This window comes from Ovis aries, chromosome 14, assembly GCF_016772045.2.
Source record: "Ovis aries strain OAR_USU_Benz2616 breed Rambouillet chromosome 14, ARS-UI_Ramb_v3.0, whole genome shotgun sequence".
Taxonomy (NCBI): Eukaryota; Metazoa; Chordata; class Mammalia; order Artiodactyla; family Bovidae; genus Ovis; species Ovis aries.
Window position 1 is genome coordinate 4,752,793 of NC_056067.1, and position 22,651 is coordinate 4,775,443.

Genomic DNA, 22,651 nt, shown 5'->3' on the forward strand with positions numbered 1-22,651 from the left:
TTGGTAGAGGACAGAGCTGCTGCTAAACACCCCACAGTGCACAGGAGAACCCTGCAACAAAGAATTACAGGGTCCCCAAATGTCAGCAGTGTTGAGGTTGAGGAACCCTGGTGTCCGTGGCAGAGAAGCCTAGAGGCCGTTTTAAAGTGGTAGGAAGGGCAGAGGTTCGAACGAGAAGTTGAGAATCCTGCCAAGGGGAGTACTACCCAGCTTGGGGAAGACACCATAGTATATCACCATCTGTGGAAGATGCCAAGTCATGGGCAACAGGTGCCAGTGGAGGGTCTGATGAAGGTAACCTGAGATAAGTCTAAGCAGCAGGTCCTTGAGAAGCTGAGCAGAGGCTATGGATGATGATTGGAGAAACTGAGGCTAAGGAGATTGACTCTATTCATCTCCTTCCTCACCACTAAGGGATTTTGGGATCTAATTTCCTATTCACATCAAAGGAATAAGTTGGCTTGGGTGACAGGGGCAAGGGGTTAAATTGGGATGAGCAGAAGCTGGCAGATTAATAGTCACTTAAATGTACATGGATTTGGAAAGAGTGATGTGATGGATCTGCGATGGGATAGTGGGTCTGTCAAAACTGCAACATGCTTACCTTAGGTGAGCTTTCGATTGGGTAACTTCCCAGGAAAGCAAGTCTCTCCTCTAAAGAGCAGGCAGAGCAGAAATTCCAAAGCAACATCAATCCCAGGACTTGAAGATAAAAGTCCTGATAAAAGGACTTGAAGATAAAAGATAAGATTCCCTTCTTCCCATTTTCCTCACTTTAAAACACGTGGAGTCTTGCATTCTTCTGTAAACTAGGGCCAGAGAAGTTACAGATTTCCCTGTAAGGCTCAGAAGAAAGTTCTAAGTAGGGAATGTTCTGGAAAAGTCTATAAACGGCAGGCAATTGTAACCAATAGAACCATGCTGGGACTGGAAGAAACTTCTCCATGAAAAACACCTCCATCAGCAGGTGCGTGGGAATTTGCCTTTTTATAGCGTGGTACAGCGTTGACTTTACACGCATAACAAAATCTGTGACTCAGCCTGGGAGAGCTCTGGAAGGCTTCTGAGCAAGACCCTTCACTTCCTGCCGTAAACACCGGACAGGCTGTGTAGCCGTAGAAAGCCAACACCACTTACCTCTTCCCTTTCCGCGCGGTGCGCTAGTCCGGCCAGGCCCGGGACTACATTTCCCAGGATGCCCAGTGGCGGGAGCTCCTGCGGGATAGGCCAGAGCCACGCGGAAGTGATTACGGGTCGCCCAGCAACGGGGGCGGAGCCCTAGCCCAGGATTGGATGCTCACGCCCCCGGCCTGGGGCGGGGCGGGGTTAGGAGCTCGGCCCCGCCTCCGGAGCCCTGGGGCGCTCTCCGGTTTTTACTTCCAGCCGAGCGGCCGTGTGTGTCGCTCCGCGCTTTTCCCTGCGTTCTCCCGAGGCCCCGCCCTCCTTTGCTCCGGCAGCTGCGAAAGTGCGGGCCTCGGATTCGGCGGCCCGGGCGCTGAGGGGCCCCGGGCGGCGCGGTGCGCAGGCGCGAGCGTGCGGGGCGCGCGGCGCGCGGTTGAAGCCGGAGTGAGTTCCTGGGCGCGGAGACCCGGCGGCCGGCGGGCGAGCGACCGCTTCCCCCGCAGCCATGGCAGCCCTGCGCTACGCGGGCCTGGACGACACCGACAGCGAGGACGAGCTGCCCCCCGGCTGGGAGCAGAGGACCACCAAGGACGGCTGGGTTTACTACGCCAAGTAAGGGGGCGTCCGGGGCGCGCGGAGGACCCTGACCGCTCCGCGCCCCGGGACGCGTGCTGCCTCCGGACCCCTGCCCGCGCGGGGAAGGCCTGCGCAGTGAAGGCTGTCGGCCTCCTGAGGACGGGCCCCATCCCGCTTTCTGGCTCTGCTGTCCAGCGTGGGGTCACCTGGCGGCGCCCAGACACTCCCTCTGCTGCCCAGGAGGCGGCGGTGCCCGGCGGTGCGGGGATGCACACGCTTGCATCCCCTTTCCCCAACAACAGAAAAAACGAGCACGCCCTGCTCCTTTCTCGGGGGTCTAGAAGGGCCGCCTGGGAGTGTGTATTTGTAACAGACGTCCTAATAGAGCTGTGTGTGTGTATATATGTATGTGTGCATGTATATGCCTGTATATAAAATGTAGCTAATACAGCTTGACTGTAGTTCTCGGGAAAGTTTTGAAAGCCCCAGGAGGCCCTCTCTCCCGCCTCTTACAGTGTGCGCTTGGGCTGGGGGGGATAACTCTCAGGGGTTACTCATCTGTTAAGAGGGTTGGTTGGAGAGTTTTAGTTGATGCGCTGTGGTAAAGGCTTAGTTGAGGCCTGAACAAACTGTGCTGGATCCCACTCTCGGCACCGTCTCAGCCTGACACTAGAATCATCTGAGGACCGTCATAACTAGATTTGGGGTCTCAGCAGACACCCCACATAGGGACTCTATTTTTTAAGCTTCCAAACTAAGGCAGGTTATGGCTTTGAGAAACACGGAAGTAAATCAGTGGTTTTCTACTCTTAGGAAACTGACCAGGCTCTGCTCCCGGCTTCCACCAGCAGGTTATTCTTCTCTCTTCATTTGCTTGCTGTGCCTCCCGCCCCTATTGCTAGTTTGTGAAATCTCTCCCAGGTGATTCTGATCTGCCCTAGGTTGTGAGCCACGGCTGGCTGCCTTTGGTGGCTTTCTAGAAAGAAAGGCAGGAGGAAAAGACCTTGCTGCATTCTTTGAAGACACATTGGGAAGGTATCCTGTGCCAGGCCCTTTGCTGAGCGCTGGTTTTACTGAGACCAGCTTGGTGGGACTTCCACGTGGTGGTCCAGTGGTTGCTACTAAGATCCTGCAAGATGCCTGTTGTGGCCAAAAAATAAAAGAGGTGGTCCTCACACAGTCTGTGTGATGAGCGGCAGCGTGCCCAGCATGCGCTGTGTGGGCAGGTGGTGAGGTGCCTGGGGTGGTTGGCCCCTGAGCCCTGCCTTAGGGCACAGTAGGAGTGGGCGGGTCCAGGGGCAGCTTAGGTAGAAGAGACAGAGGCCCTGCCTGTGCTGTGGTGGTGCAGGAAGCTGAACACCTGTGAGGAGGAAGGGCCCTGCTGTGCCTCAGAGGAGCTGGGGTCCACTGAAGCCTTGAGGCCAGGCAGTGAGCTCGGCTCTGTGTCTTCACTTATTTATTTGTTGACAATGGCAAGATGTTATTCTTTTTTATGGTTGAGTAATATTCCATTGTAGGTAGATAAATAAGTAGATACAGAGTAAGCAAGATGAGTAGATATATAGTAGATAAGTAGATACAAATTTTTGAATCATTGTATTTCATTGTATTTTCATTTTAAAACTCAGCATTCAAAAAACTTAGATCATGGCATCCAGTCCCATCTATTCATGTCAGCTGCGTGTCTTCAGAAGGATGATTTCTGCTCTGGAGGAGTAGAGGGAGCCAGGGGCTCCGGGTGGCTTCTGAATGGGCATTGGTTGTGGTCTCTGCCTCTGCCTGAAGGGCTCTTTGATCCCTGGGAGCTGAGCTTCAGTGTCTCTGCCCAAGAGGGTGTCCCCGTGCATGGGCCCTGCCGTCTCCTCCCAGCACCTGCGCTCCCCCATCTGTAGTTCTCTACATGCCACTCGGCCTCGCCTGCTGTCTGTCCCTCCCCAGATTGTCAGTGTCGTGAGCACAGGGACCGTTCCTCATTCCCCTCCATCCCCCATGCTTAGCATCACGGAGCTGTAAGAGCAGTCCATGGGGAGTAAGGAGGTTAGCTCATCAAGCGAAGGTCTCCTGGGCCTCCCTGGCTGGGTGGCCTTCTGGGCCCTGGGAATGTGAAGACGCGCAGGGCCTGCTTCCTGGCTCCCGGGCCGCCTCTGCTGTGGGGAGGGCCTGTCCCTGTTCTGGCCGCTGTCCCCGGAGCTCCCTGGCCCCCTCTCAGGTCTGACCTGTGGCCTCATGCTTGCCTGGAGGCTCCTGTGGCTGTGGTCACTCTGCTGTCCCCCAGAAGGTTGTTGCTGAGCTGTGAAGGACACCAGGATTCTTGGCCTCCAGAGACGAGGCTTGATCGCTCAGAGCTTTTGTGGGGTAAAGTTTTACTAAAGTATAAGAGAGATGGAGAAAGCTTCTGACATAGACATCAGAAGGGGGCAGAAAGAGTGTCCCCTGCTAGTCTTCAGCCAGATGTTTTATGTCTGTTCAGTTCAGTCGCTCAGTCCTGTCCGACTCTTTGCGACCCCATGAATCGCAGCACGCCAGGCCTCCCTGTCCATCACCAACTCCCGGGGTTCACTCAGACTCACGTCCATCGAGTCGGTGATGCCATCCAGCCATCTCATCCTCTGTCATCCCCTTCTCCTCCTGCCCCCAATCCCTCCCAGCATCAGAGTCTTTTCCAGTGAGTCAACTCTTCGCATGAGGTGGCCAAAGTACTGGAGTTTCAGCTTTAGCATCATTCCTTCCAAAGAAATCCCAGGGCTGATCTCCTTCAGAATGGACTGGTTGGATCTCCTTGCAGTCCAAGGGACCCTCAAGAGTCTTCTCCAACACCACAGTTCAAAAGCATCAATTCTTATGTCTGTTAGAAAGCTATTAATCAGATATGTAGGTCAGTCAGTAAATCATCTGCCTACAGTGCAGGAGACCTGGGTTCGGTTCCTGAGTTGGGAAGATCCCCTGGAGGAGGGCATGGCAACCCACTTGAGTATTCTTGCCTGGAGAATCTCATGGACAGAGGAGCCTGGTGGGCTCCAGTTCATGGGGTTGCCAGAGTCGGACACGACTTAGCGACTAAGCCGTCACGACTCAGATAAGAGAGACACTTCAGGGCTGAGGGACTTTCACCAGCTCCTCTCCCACAATACGCATTTTTGAGATAGGATGGCACGAGGTGTGTCATCCCCCAGCCATAAAACAATTAATATGAATACTGATTTGTTGAGCTATTATCAGCCCAAATTTGAGGAAAGAAAGTCTAGGTGGAACCATTTTGAAGAAAGGCACATTCCACAGCAAATACATAGTTTCATTAACATAGCTTAAGAAAAACATTTTGTAAGAAAAACGCATTTGGTGACCTCAAGGTTTGAGAAAAATTAAGCCCAAGGTGGAACCAGGTGTCGTCGTGGCAACACAGAATTTTAAGAGGAAAAGCATCTGACGCTTGTAGTTTGTTTCTTCCTGCCATTTAGGGAGAGAGGAAAAATGTCTGCCCCTTGCAGCCTCTTCCCTCCGTTTGGGGCCCCCTGCCCACCTGCCTGCCCGCCTCTCACCCCCTGCGCCTCGCCTGCTGCTGGGCGACCCTTCCCTCCGCTCCCTTCCTGGAAGGCGCGCTAGGTAAGGCCTGCGGGCTCCCGCCGGCTCCATTGAGGGCTTCCGGGAGCCCGCGGCTGGGGGACTCCGTGGTGCCTGTGTGGTCCCTGGGAAACACCCCAGGGCCCCCCAGTGGTGTTTGGCCCTGTTGACTCTGACTGTGGTGATAGAGCTTGGCAGGCTCCCAGCTGGGGTGGTGGGTGCCTCTCCCCAGACGCTCTCCTCTCCTCCCAGCCCTTGGTCTTTGCTCGAGGTGAAGGATGCCCAGAATGACCCCGGCCCTGCATTCCCAGCAGTCCCCCTGAGCTCTGCCGACCTGCAAGCATCCCGGGCCTTTGTTCACTCGCAGTTCTGGAAGGTCACTCGTCCGTCGTGGTTTGGGGAACCTGACCGATCTCTCAGAAGGTTGCCCTTGGAGTCCTTCCTTCCTTCCAAGGCCTTCCTCCCACTGCTGTGGGGTGCCCCCCACCCCGGCCAAGGACTGAGGCTGCAGCTCCCAGCCGGCCCCTGGGGTCTCGTGGGAACCCCCCTCGCAGCCTCGCTCCTCCTCTCCAGTGTGGGTTCTGTCAGCCCCTCAGTCTCCCCACCGGCAACCTCAAAGGGTCACATGGCTCAGTGCCCCCAGGCTGGGCCCCCAGGGAGGCCCAGTGTTGTGGCGGAGGGTGGGCACGCTGGTGACCCTTTCTCGCTGCCCTGACAACCACCCAGGGCAGTCCCTCTGCCTTAAACCGGCGGGGTGGGGGGCGGGTACTGAGGGGCAAGGGCTCGGTGCTGGGGGCCGTGGTGCAGTCCTGGGGGTCTTCGGGGCACCAGCCCCTGCCCCCCTGTGCTCCTGAAGCCCATGGGCCTGAAGGGGGATGGCTGGCCTGCCCAGTGGGAGGCGGGTCCCTGTCTGCAGGAGGCTCTGGGTCTCCCTGTTGAGCTTCAGAAAAAGCCCCCAAACCTTAGAAGAGCATACTTGAAAGCGCTAGCCATGTAATGTGGTGTGAATTTAATTTTGATCCCTTTGTTTTACATTAAGATCACTGTTAATTATCTCTTTAAATGACAAAAAGAAAAAGAGAAAGCTTGCTGAAAGAAAAGAAAAATAAAAGAGGACTTTTTTTTGAAGGAGAATAAGATAACAGCAGGGACGAGTTGTAATTTTCTATTCATTAAAAAGTCATTTTAGGTTACAGTGGAAAGGGAACAGCTTTTAATTAACTTTTATACAAAATTTATTTCAAATAATCCTTTTCTGTCAAAGGCACAGTTCTTAGTTCTTCACACATGTAGACCTACTGAGGCTTCTTCTCTGACCCCAGGAAGTGGGGCCGTTATTACTCCCTTTGTACTGATGGGAAAACTGAGGCTCAGGGAGGTTTAGTAACTTCTCCAAGGGCACAAGGCTGGTGAGCGGGAGGACCAGGAACTGTGGGCCTCAGGCCCGGGACCCCGAGTCTGCGGGAGACGGGGGCAGTGTCTGCACAGCCTTGCCATTGCCACAGCTGTGTTGGCGCCTGGTGGGTAGAGAGCAGGGATGCTGTTCATCACCCTGCAGTGCCCAGGATGGTCCCCGCTGCAGAGAGTGACCCCCCTTCAGGAGTGCCGGGGCGGGAGCAGGGTTACCCTTCCCAGGGCGCCGGGGCTTCCTTTCTCCTCGCAGGGCTGCCTGTGCCCCCTGTCTGTGCTGGATCGCATCCATCAGGGGTCCCGTCCTGGGTCCCGTCTCTTACTTCCCTGTGCTGCTGGGGAGACCGGCTCCCTGGATGCGGGCAGTGCGGGAGCTCAGGTGTGTGGCCTTCCGAGTCCACAGTCTACGGTGTCTGTGCGTTGGCCGCTGGGAGTTTGCAAAACACCAGAAGCCGGCAGTTCCTAAAAAGACCCTGCCTTTGACGTGCAGCGTCTTACAGGAGCATTTGCTTGCTCTCTGTATTTATTCTCTTTAAAATAATGGCTCCGGAAGAGCTGTTCTGTCGTCCGTTTGTCAGTGATTTCGTGTTATTTTCTGCTTTGGCCTGAGCATGTGAACTTTGAATGCTTCTTGCAACATGCAGCTTTTTCTGGCATTAAGTAATTTTATGTTTTTCTTGACAATAGGTCACCTATTGACAGGTGTCTCTAGTCTGTTACTGGCTCGTGGTTTGAATTTGAATGATAACTGTATATGCTCTCCTAAGATGAAAGGCTAGTTTGGCATGGAAGTCAGACCAGCTTGTATATTTGATTTGTTCAAAATAGTAGACCTTTTGAGGGCCTTTTATATGTCAGATACCATGTCCAACCCTTTATGTACAGTATCCTCATAACATTCTCTTGAGATCAGTACTAAGATTATTTCCATTTTGCCAATGAGGAAGTTAAGGCTCCAAAGCTAAGTAACTTAAGCTATGGGGCTGTCTTACCACTTCTTAATTTCCTCTTGGATGAAATTAGGAATCAGCACTTAAAAAACACTTTGAAGTTAAATTTGTGAAAAGAATAAAACATTTAAGAATATTTGCAACCCCATAGACTGTAGCCCACCAGGCTCCTTTGTCCAGGAAATTCTCCAGGCAATAATACTGGAGTGGGTAGCCTTTCCCTTCTCCAGGGGGATCTTCCCGACCCAGGGATTGACCTGGGTCTCCTGTATTGTAGGCAGATTCTTTACTGTCTGAGCCACCAGGGAAACCACTAAGATTAAGGTTGTATCTAAATTATATCTACATGTCGGCATTATAAATTAGACTGAGAATTTTCGGTCTATCCTGGAGTAAAACTGAAGCAGGTACAAAGCAGAACTCCTCTCTAGATATTTTGAGAAATTCAGCGAGATTTCTGGAGTTGACCCACAGCTGGGGTCCTGTCTTCTTCCTCTGGCTTCACCATTGGTTCATAAATGCGGGCTTTTACCAGACTGCTGGTGCTTGCAACCTAGAGAGTTTGACCTGTTGCAAACAGCCATCTTATGTTCTGAATATTTCTTTGTGAATGTCTGACTTGACTAGTCTTGAGGGAGAATTATGTTGGGGAGAGAAAAATCTAATGCCAGGGATTAATTTTAGAAGTGTATTTTAGAATTTTAGTAGTGTAACTTTTCTTATTGTTCTCTGGATTTTTTCTTTTCTTTTCTTTTTTTTTGCACAGTCACACGGAGGAGAAGACCCAGTGGGAACATCCAAAGACTGGGAAAAGAAAGCGAATCGCAGGAGGTTTGTATGCTGGTGTCATAAAGCGGTGCACCTTGTACGTTGGGCATGGTTCAGATGGGAAGACTGTCACAGGCAGAGGGTCTGCTGAGGAGCTGAGCCTTCCCTCTCGGGAGCTTGTAGGATTCGGTAGAAGAAGATGACGAGATTTTTGAGTGAAATGCTGATTTCTCACTGGCCTTAAAAATAAAGTATTAAGATAATAGGGCTCTTGAACTCACAGTTCCTTAGGTTTTCCCGTAGTTGCACTGTTTGTGAAAATGTCATTGGTTCCTGTCCTGGAATTAAGTATACCAGTGGTAGAATTCCGTGAAGCTTGTGGTGACTCTTAGGTGTTTCTGAGCACGTGTGTCATCCGCGGCGTAGAAACGTAAGAAGGTCCGTGCCTTCAGGAGGTTGAGAGTCTGTTTGAAAAGACCGCGTGTACCCATGGAAGAAAAAGTGAAACTGCTCTGTAATGGGAGTCATCACAAGTCGGCATACAGATGGCACCGGCTGCCTGCTGTAGAGCAGATGCGTTCTGGGAGTTCATTCCAGGGAGAATTCATGTTGATTGGAGCAACCGGGAAGGGTTTTGTGAAAAGCAGGAGCTGAAGGGAGTGTTGAAGAATGATCAAGAATGAAATAGTTTTAAAAATAGAGTTGCCATATGACCTCGTGGTCCCACTCCTGAGCATATACCCATATAATACTCTGTTTTGGAAAGATACATGCAGCCCTGGGTTCACTGCGGCACCAGTCACGATAGCCAAAATATGGAAACGACTTAAATGATCACCGGCAGATGAGTGGACACAGGTGTGTGTATACAGTAGCGTGCTCTTCAGCCATAAACAGAATGCAGGGGCATTTGCAACAGTACGGGTGGGCCTGGAGAGAGCCGTGCTAAGGAAAGGAAGTCAGAGAGAGACAAACCCCACGTGATGTCACTGACATGCGGAATCTGAAGTGCGGCGCATGAACGTGTCTGTGAAACAAACAGGCTCACAGACAGAAGAGGCTTGCGACTGCCGCGGGGAAGTGTGAGACTAACAAATACACATTACTGTGTGTAAGGTAGGTAAAGAAGAAGGTCCTACTGCGTAGCATAGGGAATTACATTCCATATCCTGTGATTAAGCCGTGATGGAAGAGAATAGGAAAAATATATATATGTCAAACTTGAGTCACTCTGCTGTACAGCAGAAATTAACACGATATTGTCACTCAACTATTCTTCAGTAAATCTAAAAAGAATGAAATAGTCTTACTTCCCAAGCAAGAGACAGAAGTGTGGAGTCTGGTTGGGGTAACAGGCCTTTCCCACCTGCCGTGGTTGGAGCCTGCACCCTGCTGGTCGGGTGGGGGGCTGGGACTGTGGCCGAAAGGGTGGGGCTTCGGCTCACCTCTCCTCCAGGTGGCTGTCTTGCTGTTTTTCAGATTTGCCCTACGGATGGGAACAAGAAACCGATGAGAATGGACAGGTGTTTTTTGTCGAGTAAGTTGTCTACAGACTATTCTCGGGCTTCTTGCTTTTGTGATAAGTGTATACATTATAGAAAAATATTATGTAGTGTGTAATCTTACCAGCAGGAGTAACTGCTGTTAACGATTTTTGTATTTTTTTCTTCTGTATTTTCTGTACATATACTTAAAAAGAGAGACTGTATTGGGTGAACTGTTTGGTTAACTGTTTTTGGCACATAATTCGTGTGAGGTTTTTCTCATATCCTTAGAAAGTTTTCCAGAAAATGAGGTTTAACAGCTAAGTGGTATCATTTTGTATAGATATACTATAATTTATCAAATTACCTGCTGGGCATTGATGCTGTTATGTTTCTGTGATGTGGTGTCCATACAAGCAGATCTCGTCATACTGCACTTCACAGAAATTTTTTTTTTTAAATTGAAGGTTTGTGGCAACCTTACCTGAGTGCCTTCTGGTGCCATTTTTCCAGTAACATTTGCTCAGCTTGTGTCTGTCACATTTTGGTGATTTTTGCGATATTTCAAACCCTCCACTGGCATGAGGCTTCCCTGTGGCTCAGAGGGTAAAGCGTCTGCCTGCAGTGCGGGAGACCTGGGTTCGATCCCTGGGTCAGGAAGATCCCCTGGAGAAGGAAATGGCAACCCACTCCAGTACTCTTGCCTGGAGAATCCCATGGACAGAGGAGCCTGGAGGGCTACAGTCCACGAGGTCGCAGAGAGTCAGACACGACTGAGCAACTTCATGCACACGCACACCACTGGCATAGAGGTTACGACTCACTGAAGACACAGATGATGGATAGTGTGTTTTAGCTGTAAAGTGTTAGTTAACTAAGGAATGCGTGTGTTTTTTAGACTCAATGCCTTCGCACGTTGAGTAGACTGTCGTGTAAACGTAACTTTCCCATGCGCTGGGAGCCACAGAATTTGTGTGACTCAGTTTATTGCGTGCAACGTCCGTTTTGTTCCTTTGGTCTGGAACTGACCCCACAATGCAGCATCTCCAAGGTGTGCCCGTAATTATAATGTTTTGAGCATCCTTGTCTGGAGCACTGTCTTTGGAATAAACTACAGTAACAGCAATAGTGGCCATGTGTCTAGCACCTAGCATGAGCCAGGTGTGCTTCTAACTACCTTATACCTGTGGGGTTAACTCTCAGTCCCCAGAGTGCTCTAAGGGAGGCCAGTGCTCAGCCGCCTGGCCAGTCACGACCCGCTCCGACCCTGCTGGAGTGCTGGTGAGCTTAGCAGCAGTGCCCTGGGGGAAGAGCCCGGGTGCGTTGCTGTGCTGTAAGGACTCTTGCCATAGGTTATTGCTGGTTACCATGGTGCAGCCTCTGAGGGGCTGGGAGAGAGGTGCACGTTTGTGAGCCACGGTCACTGTGTCTCCAGGGAGCTCTTGTCTGTATGACTGGAGTCAGATGCTTACCTGGCAACTGAGGTTAAAAGTCAAATGAAAGTTGGGTTATTCTTGGGTCTTAGTGTTTATGGGGTGACGAGTATAGATTTTTAATCTGTATCTAGTTTTATACACAGATACACATTACAGATACATTTTTTTAACCTATATATATATATACTGTTTTGTTTTTTTTTTTTCTTTGCTGTACCGCAAAGCTTTTGGGATCTTAGTTTCCGGACCAGGGATCAAAACCCAGGCCAGGGCAGTGAAAGCCCCGAGTCCTAGCCGCTGGGCCACCAGGGAACTTCCACAAATACATTTTCAATCATGAAATCTTTCTTTCTGGAGAGTTCTTCATAGCTTTCAAGATACGTTGAGGCATACCTCAAATCCCAAGGTTACATTTAAAATGTGAAAAGCAGATCCTATTCAGTGGGAGCAACTGGTCTTTCTGTATGAATAGGATGTACCAGTGTGTTTTAATACATTGTTTACAGTATCAGTATATTCTGTTATTGTTTCTGCAAGCTTTGGATCAGCTGCAAGTCAAAATTAGAGTGTGAGTATAGTCTTCAAATGAAAATGTTCAGGAGTTTTAGTAGTTGACCGCATTCACCGCGTTCATATTTATTGTTGCAACTTTTATCACTTTGAGTTTGCTACTCAGAATCTTCTTAGGCCCTTGCACATAAGAAATTTAACTGACATCTGCCGACAAGAGTGACTGGCAAATCTTACAGCCATGTTTGCATGACTTAATTAAAAAGCCCCAAGCCTGCTGCGTTTTTGAGACCTGAGGATACAGAGCAGTGCTTACTGCACGTTAAAACCTCTTTTACAGGCAGTTCCGAAGAAAAAGCTTGGATGCCCGTTTTCCTAGGCAGGATAGTAATCCTTCTGGAGCCCAGAACATAGATCAAACAGACCCCAGGTCTTTCCAGGGTTAAGAAAGAGCCTTTCTAGGCCCTGGAAAGTGGAGTGTGCCTAGCCTGCAGCGGAAGGTTGTCTTTGGTCATGAACGCCTCCATCCACTGCTGTGGGCTCACTGCTTTCTCTTCTCTGCAGCCACATAAACAAAAGAACCACCTACTTGGACCCAAGACTGGCGTTTACTGTGGACGACAATCCCACGAAGCCGACCACCAGACAGAGATACGACGGCAGCACCACGGCCATGGAGATCCTCCAGGGCCGAGACCTCAGCGGCAAAGTGGTCGTGGTGACCGGGGCGAACTCGGGGATCGGTGGGTCGTCAGCCAGCAGTCGTGGTTGTCGCTGCTGCTCGTGGCGTGCGTGATGAGATCCACTCTAGCCGGGGGAGGTTTTGTTCAGTGATTCTCTGATTAAAAGATGCTTGTAGGCTCTCCAGCCTTCGGGTCATTAAAGTCCCGGGCACTTTCTTGGTCCCCGCATCTCCGTGGAAGGAAGGCCACGGAGGGCTGACCCTGAATCCTCCGAATGCTGCAGTCACAGGGGACAGTGGTTATTTTGGTTCTTAAGGAAGAGAGATGGCAGGCTCTGTTTGGGATTTTTTGAGCTGGTCTGCGTGCTGTGCAGACATAGTCCGGGCGCCTGGCCCCTCGAGCCCAGCGTTGGTTGGTAGTGGGCTCTCGGAAGCAGCAGTGTGTGGTGATTATAGGACAGAGGGCACAGCGGCTGTCCGCTGGTCGCCGAGAATGTCACTTTCCCTGGAGAGCAGGATCTGGTTTCTCTGCAGGGTGGCAGAATCGGTCCTTGTCTTGACCTCTCGGTGGCCTGTGTTTCCCATGGTGACCGTCACGAGGGTGGGGGCTCCAGGGGTGCCACAGGCTGGAAGAGAAACCGTGGCCAAGCAGATGGCCCCGTGGCCGCTCCACATGGTTCCATTCTCGTCTCGCTTGGTTCCGGTGACGTGAGCATCTGAGTCTAGGAACCAGCTGCTTGGAGTGAGGATGCGTGTCCTCAGGTCTACGTACAGGAACAAGACATGGAGTCATGTTCGGCTGTATTCTGGCAAGCTCTGTCCCTCCGCAGCACCAGCCCCCTTCCCGACCCCCGCTCCCAGCCGCCCCTCTGCCCAGCTTTGGGTCCTCAGCCTTTTGTGCCCCTCCAGGCCTTCTTTCTCCAGCTTTGTTAATTTTTGGTGACTCCTTCTTGAACTCACAGAGACATTTCCTGGTATCAGCAGGCCAAGTCCAGGTGGTGACATTTTCTTAGAGCATCAGTTGTTTCAGAGTGCAGTGTCAAAAATCTAGCAAGCTCCAGTCCCAGAGCAGAACTTGTCTTTTTTTTCTTTTTAAGACTAGACATCCTTTTTTTATCTGTGGTTTTATGTATTTGTTCAGTCGCTTTTTGGGTGCCCTGGGTCTTCGTTGCTGCGTGCGTGTGGGCTGGCTCTGGTTGTGGTGAGCGGGGGCTGCTCTTCCCCGCGCTGCACAGGCCTCTCGCTGCCGCGCTTCTCGTTGTGGGGCACCGGCTCTGCGGCGTGAGGGCGTCAGTGGTTTCGGCACACAGGCTCAGTTACTCCATGGCAGGTGGGGTCTTCCTGGACCAGGGGTCAAATCAGTGTCCCCTGCATTACAAGGCCAGCTCTTAACCAGGGAAGCCCCAGAGCAGAACTTTTGACTGTTTTTTTTCAGTTGAAAGGGATTTATTTAAAAATCAACTCTCAGACCTCATCCTGGACTGAGAATATGTTCAGTCCAATTTTCTGAATCACATTGGCATCAAGTCTGTGTATTTGTCATTGATAGAAAAAACTGATGATGCTGTATTTAAAATAGTTGCTAGATCCTCAGTCATCTAGGAAACAATGTCGTGCTGATGTGTTGACCACTCTCTGTGAGGGTGTGGACTAAGCGTAGAATAATTAAGGAAAAAAATAAGGACTTAAGTCAGATCTCTCTATTTAACACTCACTTCCCCAGAGAAGTAACCAAAAGATCTCATTCCCTTAATCTTGTGGCTGGACAGTCTTTCCCTTTGGTTAGTAAGACATGTGACTTCTGATGGTCTGCGTAAGTGGTCAGGCTTGGCTCTGTCTGACACATGGCCCGCCTTCGCCTGGGGGAAGCTCTGCTGACCTTTGCTACGGGAGGCTTACAGCATGGTGGTTACTTAGTTGCTAGGTCGTTTCGGAGTTGCTAGGTCGTTTCTGACTCTTGAGACCCCATGGACTGTAGCCTGCTAGGATCCTCTGTCCATAGGATTTCCCGGGCAAGAATACTGGAATGGATCCTTCCCCTGAAGTTTCCTCCTTCAGGGCGTCTTCCCAACCCAGGGATCGAACCCACTTCTCCTGCTTGGCAGGCAGATTCTTTACCGTTGAGTCACCTGGGAAGCTGTAATACGGGACCAAAGGGGTTGGTCCAGAATATGCAGAGAGCTCCATGCGGTGGGGTATCGAGTCGTGGTTGGAAGCGGGGAGGAGGTCCTGGAGCCTCGCGGAGAAACGTGCTGTGGTCAGAGTGGGCCTCGGGCCTCTCGCAGGGGACTCTGGCTCGTCGCAGCCCTGACTTCTTCCCCCGTCACTGTGCTTGAGCTGTCTCGTGGACCCTGCCAGGCGTGCCTGTGGTCCAGTGGCACGTGGTGGCGCGTAGTTGCGCTCAGGCTGGGAGGGAGGTGGGAGGGTCTCAGGGCGCCACGCTGCCCCCCTGTCCCCGGCTCTGACCTCAGCTGCCTTCAACTCTGCCTCCTCACCCTGGGGCCCCTCCGCCCTTGAGAAGCCCAAGCCTGGGGGAGCTCCTGAGATTTGTTTCCTTAATTTTGTGGAATAATATCGGACCGAATATTCCAGGTAATCAAATCCTTGCAAATAACTGTCATACTGCAGCCCCGCCAGCAGGCTTAAAGAGAAGAGCTGAAGGCAGGCCTGTGGCTTTCTGGTCATCTCTAAGGCGGCTTTGACATCCTGTGCCGCGGCCTTACAGTGTCCCTGCCCCAGGAGGTTGTGGCTTCCAGGTGAAACCCTCCCTTCTCTGAACTGTGACACAGGCCGGATTAGACATTGCTGTCACCGCTGTTTCTGCCGCTTCGCGCGGAACCGCTGGGAGCAGAGCGATCCAGGTGTCTTTGTTTCCAGCTCTCCCGGGCACTCAGGACTCGCCTTCTGGGGGAGCTTGGCCGTGCTGGCCTGCCCTTGCCGCTCAGGGGGCCTGTGACCCACGTAGGAACTGCCGTCTTCAGCCTCCTGGACGTCTGTGCTCTTGGGAGCAGAGGCAGCCATCACAAAACATACCAGCCTTTATGTTGAGAGCGGTGACTCCGCAGCTGGAAACGCAGGTAACCTGATGGGCTCTGCAAAGGTTGGTTTACAAGTTCGGTGTTTCCCGTGATGGTTTGGTTGAATTCCTGGCGGGGCACTGCTCTGTGCGACTTGCTCTTCAGGGACCCAGGCCCCTGGCCACAGGAGGGTGCTGACGGCATGCCGCGTGTCTGCTGGGGACGGCCCGCCAGCGCCCTCTCCCCCGGCTCCAGGGGGCTGCAGGCCTTGGGACGCTGCCTCCTCTAAAACTCGCCTTCTTCTCCCTCGACCTCTGTCTGAGCATGTCCTGATCCCGGAGGACCTTGTAGATGGAGTACTGTAGCTTTTGGACCTCTCTCTGGAGCTCAGCATCGCAGTGTCCGGGCCAGTCCCCGCTGTGCGCCAGAGCTGCTGCTCACAGGCTGAGTGGCCCGGAACCTGGTCCTGACCGCCGACCCGCAGAGACGAGGCGGGAGGCCAGTTCTGTTTGTGCTCGCTGTAGCACTGCCCAGGAAGGGCAGGTGTCCGTAGCTCCCTGGAGTCCGTGGTGCGACGGAAATGATCTGGTAAAAGAAAGGAATGGAAGTGGCCTCAGCACAGTGACTGTTAAACGCAGACGGAGTCTCCCGCCAAGTCCCAGGAGAGGGGTTTCGGAGACGGGATCTCCCATCGTGGAAGATCTCATAGCCGCTTCTCTGGACTCTGGCCTTTTGGCTGAGCTGGTTGTTGACCTCTGCCTGTCAATAGCTCAGTGCAAACTGCTGCCCTCTCGCACCTGAGGGCTGACCGTGCTCCTCAAAGGCCAGACCCTTTCAGCACAGGGCTGCCTGAATGCCTCAGCGTGGGGCCGTGCCTGCCCTGTGCGCTGTCTGCTGTGAGCAGGCACGTCGGTTGGGAATCGTGCAGATGTTGCAGGGAGCAAAGTTACCATCACGGCGCCTAAGGAGGGAGGTCCAGCTCCTGTCAGACATCCACTGAAGAGCTGTTAACAAGGATGTGCGCGCAACGCCGCTGTTCTCAGCCTGCTGTTCACTGGCGATGGTGATGAAACTCTCTTCCCAACTCCAGCTTCTGGAAGATCTGTTTCCTCTTGGCTCTACTGGTCCTTGATTGCTGGGTGGGCTCTTCCCTAGCTGCGTGCGCGGCTCCTCATTGGGGTGGCTTCTCTTGTTGCAGAGCATGGCTCTAGACCCCTGGGCTCAGCCGTTGTGGCTTTGGGGCTCTGGAGCACAGGCTGAGAGCTGTGGCCCATGGGCTTCGTTGCGCCACGGCATGCGGGGTCTTCCCGGATCAGGAATCGAGCCTGTGTCTTGTGCACTGGCAGGCGGATTCTTTACTCCTGAGCCACCAGGGAGAGTCCCCAGCTTCCAGTCTTAAAACCACAGTGGTTAAAATTTGGTTTTTAAATCCCTTTTGGAGTGTAGTCAGGATGAAACATTTCTTTCACCTTCTGAGCCTTGATAACGCTGGGCTGTCTCAAAAGTTGTGACTTGAGGTCTGGAATAGCCTGGCTTGCATTTGATTTTTGAGTCAGATGACCCATTAACAAGAACAAAACTGTTTTTTTCCCCCTGAACAAATACAAGCTGATCACCTCAGAATATACCAGTAAAATATATTTTAGGACCAACACTTTAATTTTCTGTTGATATTTATGTTATATATGATAAATCTCCTTAAGGTTCATTACAGGAATTCTAATAATGTGTGTACCTGTGTGCACATACTTATATACCAAAATTTATAGGCTCTGAGATGTAAAAAAAGTGTGTGTTCACGCTGTCAAAGTCAACCCCAGATTTGTTCTTGAAACGAAATGGAGGTATCAGATTTCCACCCCGGAATCCCAGAATGTTGGAGTTGAATGCTGAAACTGGTTGTTTTGGTTAGAGAGCCCATGTTTTAGAGCTTGGGGTCTTGTTCCAAAGTCATGTGTTGAAATTCCAGTGTGAAGTGTACTCCTGCAAATCATCGGCACGACGAATTCATCTCTGGCCTAAATGCTACCAGTTGTGCGTCGATCCTAGAAGAGTGCTCTTCTTCACGTGGATGTGTCCATCCTTCAGGTTGAAACCCGCCAGAGCCTCTTTCTCTCCACCCTCAGGTCTTCGGTTTCCTTTTCCACACCTAGTGTAACTAAATTTTGCCTTCTGGCCTAAATCACGCCATTGACTCCCCCCGTCCCAGTTATTCCAAAAGATCCCATATGTTCAAGGACAAGAGGGTGCCTTGGAGTCAGTTTCTTGTTTAAAGCTCCCTCATGTGGGAACATTACACTTGAGATCTTGAAATGCCTGATTACAGTCTCCTTCCCGGTTGTCAACAAGGTTTAAACTAGTTGGATCGTGACGTTTATCTCCTTTTTAAGAACCTGGTGCTCGTTAAGTGGAGGAGAATTTTTTGAAGTAATCTAAATGATCTTTTGGGAATTGAGACCCCCATTTTAAATGAAAAACATTTGTGACTATTTTATGATCAAATACACCCATGGAAGTGAAATGATTTTGCAGTTATTCCAAGAAACTATTGAGATTTTGGACAGTATTGGAAGAAGTCCTTGAATAATATGACATAAAAATTGAGAATTAGTACTTACAAATTAAAGAACCTTTTTTACATTTAAATATTCTTAGATATTAAATAGATGTGGGGATCACATGGTCAGAATATTTGAGAAGCCGTATGTCTAAAGGAAGAGGTCAGCTGAAATATTCTAATGAGCCTCATCTCATAATTGGGTAATCACATTTAAAACTTATTTAAAAATGTATGCAGTAGGTAATATGTAAATGATATATGTGCCTCAGATGTCAACTAAAGCTTTCTTGTCAGATGAGGTCAATTGAATTTCATACTTGCATGTATGTTGAGATTTTAATTTGTTATAAATAAGCATAACAAACGAGATTCATACAAGCTGCTCTTTATTGCCAAAGTGGTTTAAAATCATCACTTAAAAAGAAGTATTTAAAAATAGTTCCACCCTAATTAAGATTACAAATGTTTTATCAGGTTTGAAAACTTGACGGTTATTTTACTTAACCCCGAATATAAGATATTTGATTTTTGCTTTTGCGTAGTACAGTGACATAGCAGTTGTGAGGAAAGAAAGGGTTCTGTGTATTTTGTGTGAATTACCTAAAAGAGAAAAGTCTGCCTATAGGTTTATATTTTCTCTCCACTAGAGGGCGCTGTTGCCCTTTGAAACAATTAAACAAAAGCGGTAGCATCTCTGTACAGTTTTCTTCCTCTCAGTGGGGTCTTGCTTTCATTTTTGTTAAATAATGCCTTTTACTTTCCTAACATATCTTTCAGGTTTTGTATGTTCTGGTGAAAGAGTTCACACTGAAGACTGCTGCTTCTCTTTCTTTCTCACCCCTTCCTCTTGCCTCCCCCTTTTTTCCCCGGTATGAAATTCCAAGGATGAAGAGATACATTTAGAAAAAGGCCCATTGTGTTCAGGGAGCAGCCCATTCTGCCAGATTACACAAGGGCATGTGTTCTTGTGACATTATTGGTTTTGAGTGTGCTGGCCTATCAATAATGTGGTTTTTTAATTTCTAAGTGGAAATTGTAATATTTAAATACTACTACCTCTGTTTAAGGTTCATTTAGAAGGCCTTAGTGATCTTACAGTTTTTTCTAAGAATATAGAATTTCTCTGCCTCCCTCCCCCAGCCTACTCAGTGTTATATAATTTATTGTAATTAGATTGCTTAGTAATGATATGTTTTTGCAATAGAAAGAAAATGTGTTCTTTTGGGCTTAGTATATGTTTCTTAACTAAGAGAGGCCATGTTAAACCAAATACTTAATATGAAGCAGACGGCCTGTATCTTCACGTACAAGATCTTAAGGAGGGTAGTTTTTATTTTGGCTCTGTAACCCGAAGTTGGAGGCAACCCATTAATTGTATGCTTCAAACAGAAATTTGACCCAAAAGAGAAAATCCTTTTGGCTTTATGAAACTACTTATTTTCAAATTTTAAATGGGGACAGAATGAATACACTATATTACATGCTTTTATTTCTGTTCTTTCAGCAGCCTTTTTCTCGCTCCAAAATGAAAAGAGCCAGCAAGAATTGCAAATATACTTGTAATGGTGTGAAACTCCTTCACCAGTCTTAAAATGTTCTGCTCATCGCTTTACAGATGTTTTCATTGTCTGTCCCGTAAAAAAGGTTAAAACTCTGTGGCAGTTGTGGGAATCATTCCAGACTTGACGATGAAAGGCCTGCTGGCTGTCGGAAGCCCCTTGACCGTCGCTTGTTTAGGATGACACAGGATGGTGCGGCCACAGTCTTTCTTCATTCTCTGCAGGGTTACACACACGCACTCACTCATGCACACGCACGAACACACACACACACCCACCCCTGCCTGGATCCGAGTCCTCTGCTGTTTCCAGAGTAATTTCTCAGGGCGGGGTGTGGTCAGTAGAAGAAGGGCCTTCATGCAAAGATCTCTTAAGTTAAGTCCATGGATTGATGAAAGAGCAAATTCCAGAAACTTAAGTGGTTCTTGCCTGAATTCTGATTCTCCCTTCAGCTTAGTAAGTAAGCAGCACTGCGCTTCCTGAAGGGCCAGTGTTTGTCTGGACGGCGCCCCATAGGCGAACTGAATGGGGAGCATCCTCCTAATTATGTAACGAGTTGTGGGACAGGGATGGGCTCTAAAGTGTTACGTGTTTACCAGGCTGTGCTGCTTGGCTTTTGGGATCCTTCTTGTTAGAAGCTTCACTGAGACAGTGTTGTCACTGAAAGCAAAGCAGGTTCTCCTCGCTAGACCCCGAGAGGATGACTGAGACAGCGTGCTCCAGCGAGGCGCAGAGGTGTGGGCTGGGTAGGGCTGCTGACGTGTGTGTGATGGGGGAGGCAGTCTCCCCGGTGTCTGTGATATTCCTCCCTCGGTAGGCTGGGAGCACCAACCGGTGGGTGGACCCAGGCCTTCCACAGGAACAGATGACCTCCTGAAAGAGGGATGCAGTTCAGAATCGGAAGTTTCTGGTGTAGTTGTATGGAAACGGAAGTGAAAACAAACGATATTTTTCATTTTCACCCTTACCTCTGAAATGTACTTCATTATTCCAGGTTGGTATGGATTGATCACTGTCATTTTGTCTTATATTAACAGCTCTTTAGAACTTGCGGATGTTCTGTACTGCTTGTCTTATTTGAAATTCTCGCGGCGGTGCTCACAAGCTCTCCTGAACTTGTGTCTGGCTGAAAGCCCAGGGAGGTGAGGTGACCTGCCCAAGGCCACACAGCTCCCGAGCCATGGGTGCCTGCAGGACCAGAGACCGTCCGAGTCCGTGCCTGGGCCCTCTTCCCCTTGCTGCTCCCTTCCCGCGAGGAACAGCCCTCAGTCCTGACCACGCTCTTCCCCAGCAGCTTATCCAGTCTACCTGAAGTCAACAAATTTACCGTCCTTAAAAAAAAAAAAAAAAAAATTACCGTCCTTGAACATCTACCAGAGCCCGCTCTGTGCCAGGTGTGTGCTGAGTGTGGGGTCTGAAGGGAAGGTGGAGACCTGAGACCTCGGGCCTGCTGGACGATCGTGGTACTCGGACACTTTCCCTGTCGGAAGAACTCCCCTTTGCTGTCACTGTAGAGTTAGTTTGGGGAAAGCACTGCAGGGGACAGGAGCTGGCATTTATCAGACTCAAGCACGCGCCAGGCGCTGGCCTCAAATTATTTGTTATTGTTGTAAAATGTGTTCCTTATGGAAAACTTAGAAAATGCAGATAAGTAAAAGGGAAAATAAATACAGATTAAAAAAAAAATCACCTCAAATCCTTACCAACCGAGAATCACTGTCAATATGTAGTCTACATGACTCCCAGCATTTTTTCCTTCGCTTCTTTTCTTCTGTGGTTTTTCTGTTTAAACTGGTCATGAGCACCTTTCCCTGCCGTAGAATATTCTACAGCATCATAAGGGGTCCGCATAGCCATTATATGGTTCCAGCCGTTTCCCCTCTATGGCACATTTGGGTGCATTTCGGCGTTTGGATAGCTGTGGAATGGAGATGAACATTTTGTAATTAAATGTTTCTGCCCATCAGTGACTATTCTAATAGGTTTATTCTCTGGAAGTGGAATTGCTGAGTCAGGGGAAGTGTTTCTTAACCTTAAAATCTTGGTCTGTTCTGTCAAGCCACACCCCCGGAAGCTTGGAGCAATCTAAACGCCCCTTTGCTCTGCGTCCTTGTCAGTTTGGGCGTTTAGCGTTTTTTAGCAGTGTCACTTAAAGTTGCACGTCTCTCCGTGTGTTTGGCTGTTCGTGTTTATTTTTTATGACTTCTGTTTTAAGCTGTCTTGGCTGTGCTGGGTCTTGCTGTCTGCACGCTTTTCCCTGGTCGTGGTGAGCGGGGACGGCTCCTCGGTTGCGCCGCGCAGGCTTTGCTGCGGTGGCTGCTCCTGTGGGGCATGGGCTCTCATGGGCTCTGGGCTCATGGGCTTTGGTAGTTGCTGCACTGGGGGCTCAGAAGTTGTGGTGCGTGGACTTGGTTGTCCCGAGGCACTCGAGATCTTCGTTCCCAGACCAGGGGTGCAACCCTTGTCCCCTGCATTTGAAGGCAGGTTCTTAACCACTGGACTGCCAGGGACGTCCCTGTATGCATTCTTTTATGAATTGCCTTTACAGGCGTAACTGTTGGATATGTATTGATTGCTGATTGATTGCTTGATTCATGTGGCATAATTTAATTTTCAAAATGTCCCTTCGTCTCAGAAGTTAATTTATCTCAAAGCGCCTGTTGTTTCAGTCCACATTCAGTGTTGGGATCCAGAGGTAATTCATGAGGAGGAAGTTGGCCTCACCCCCCAGCTGGCTTCACTAATAACTTGTAAGCCTGTGTCTTATCCCTCGCACCAGCTACAGCTCCCATCACAGGCACCCCTGCTTTGCACCTGCGTTTGTGGATGGAGGCACCCAGAAAATTCAAGGTTGCCCAGCCTGCAGTGGACCTTGAATCCCACGATGATGCGCAGGTCACATCCGGTCCTCTGGGTTTTGCAGATCTCCCCCGAAGCGTCTCTTCGTGGCCGGAGTGCCTTTTCAGAGCCTTACTGTGCGTCATCTCGTTTCGTGCGCCTGGCTCCCGTGTGGTGA

At 50.0% G+C, this 22,651-nt stretch overlaps 1 protein-coding gene across 2 annotated transcripts in view; it reads left to right on the forward strand.

Annotated features, from left to right (window-relative positions):
• The first annotated feature begins 1,537 nt into the window (after positions 1 to 1,537).
• WWOX (WW domain containing oxidoreductase) overlaps positions 1,538 to 22,651 on the forward strand; it is a 915,505-nt gene continuing 894,391 nt past the window's right edge. For both annotated transcript variants that reach the window (XM_012189589.5, XM_015099953.4), the window contains exons 1-4: positions 1,538 to 1,734; positions 8,386 to 8,450; positions 9,867 to 9,924; positions 12,382 to 12,560. In XM_012189589.5, the coding sequence (XP_012044979.1) occupies positions 1,628 to 1,734; positions 8,386 to 8,450; positions 9,867 to 9,924; positions 12,382 to 12,560 (409 nt within the window). In that variant the 5' untranslated portion in view covers positions 1,538 to 1,627. The remainder of the gene's footprint in view (positions 1,735 to 8,385; positions 8,451 to 9,866; positions 9,925 to 12,381; positions 12,561 to 22,651) is intronic.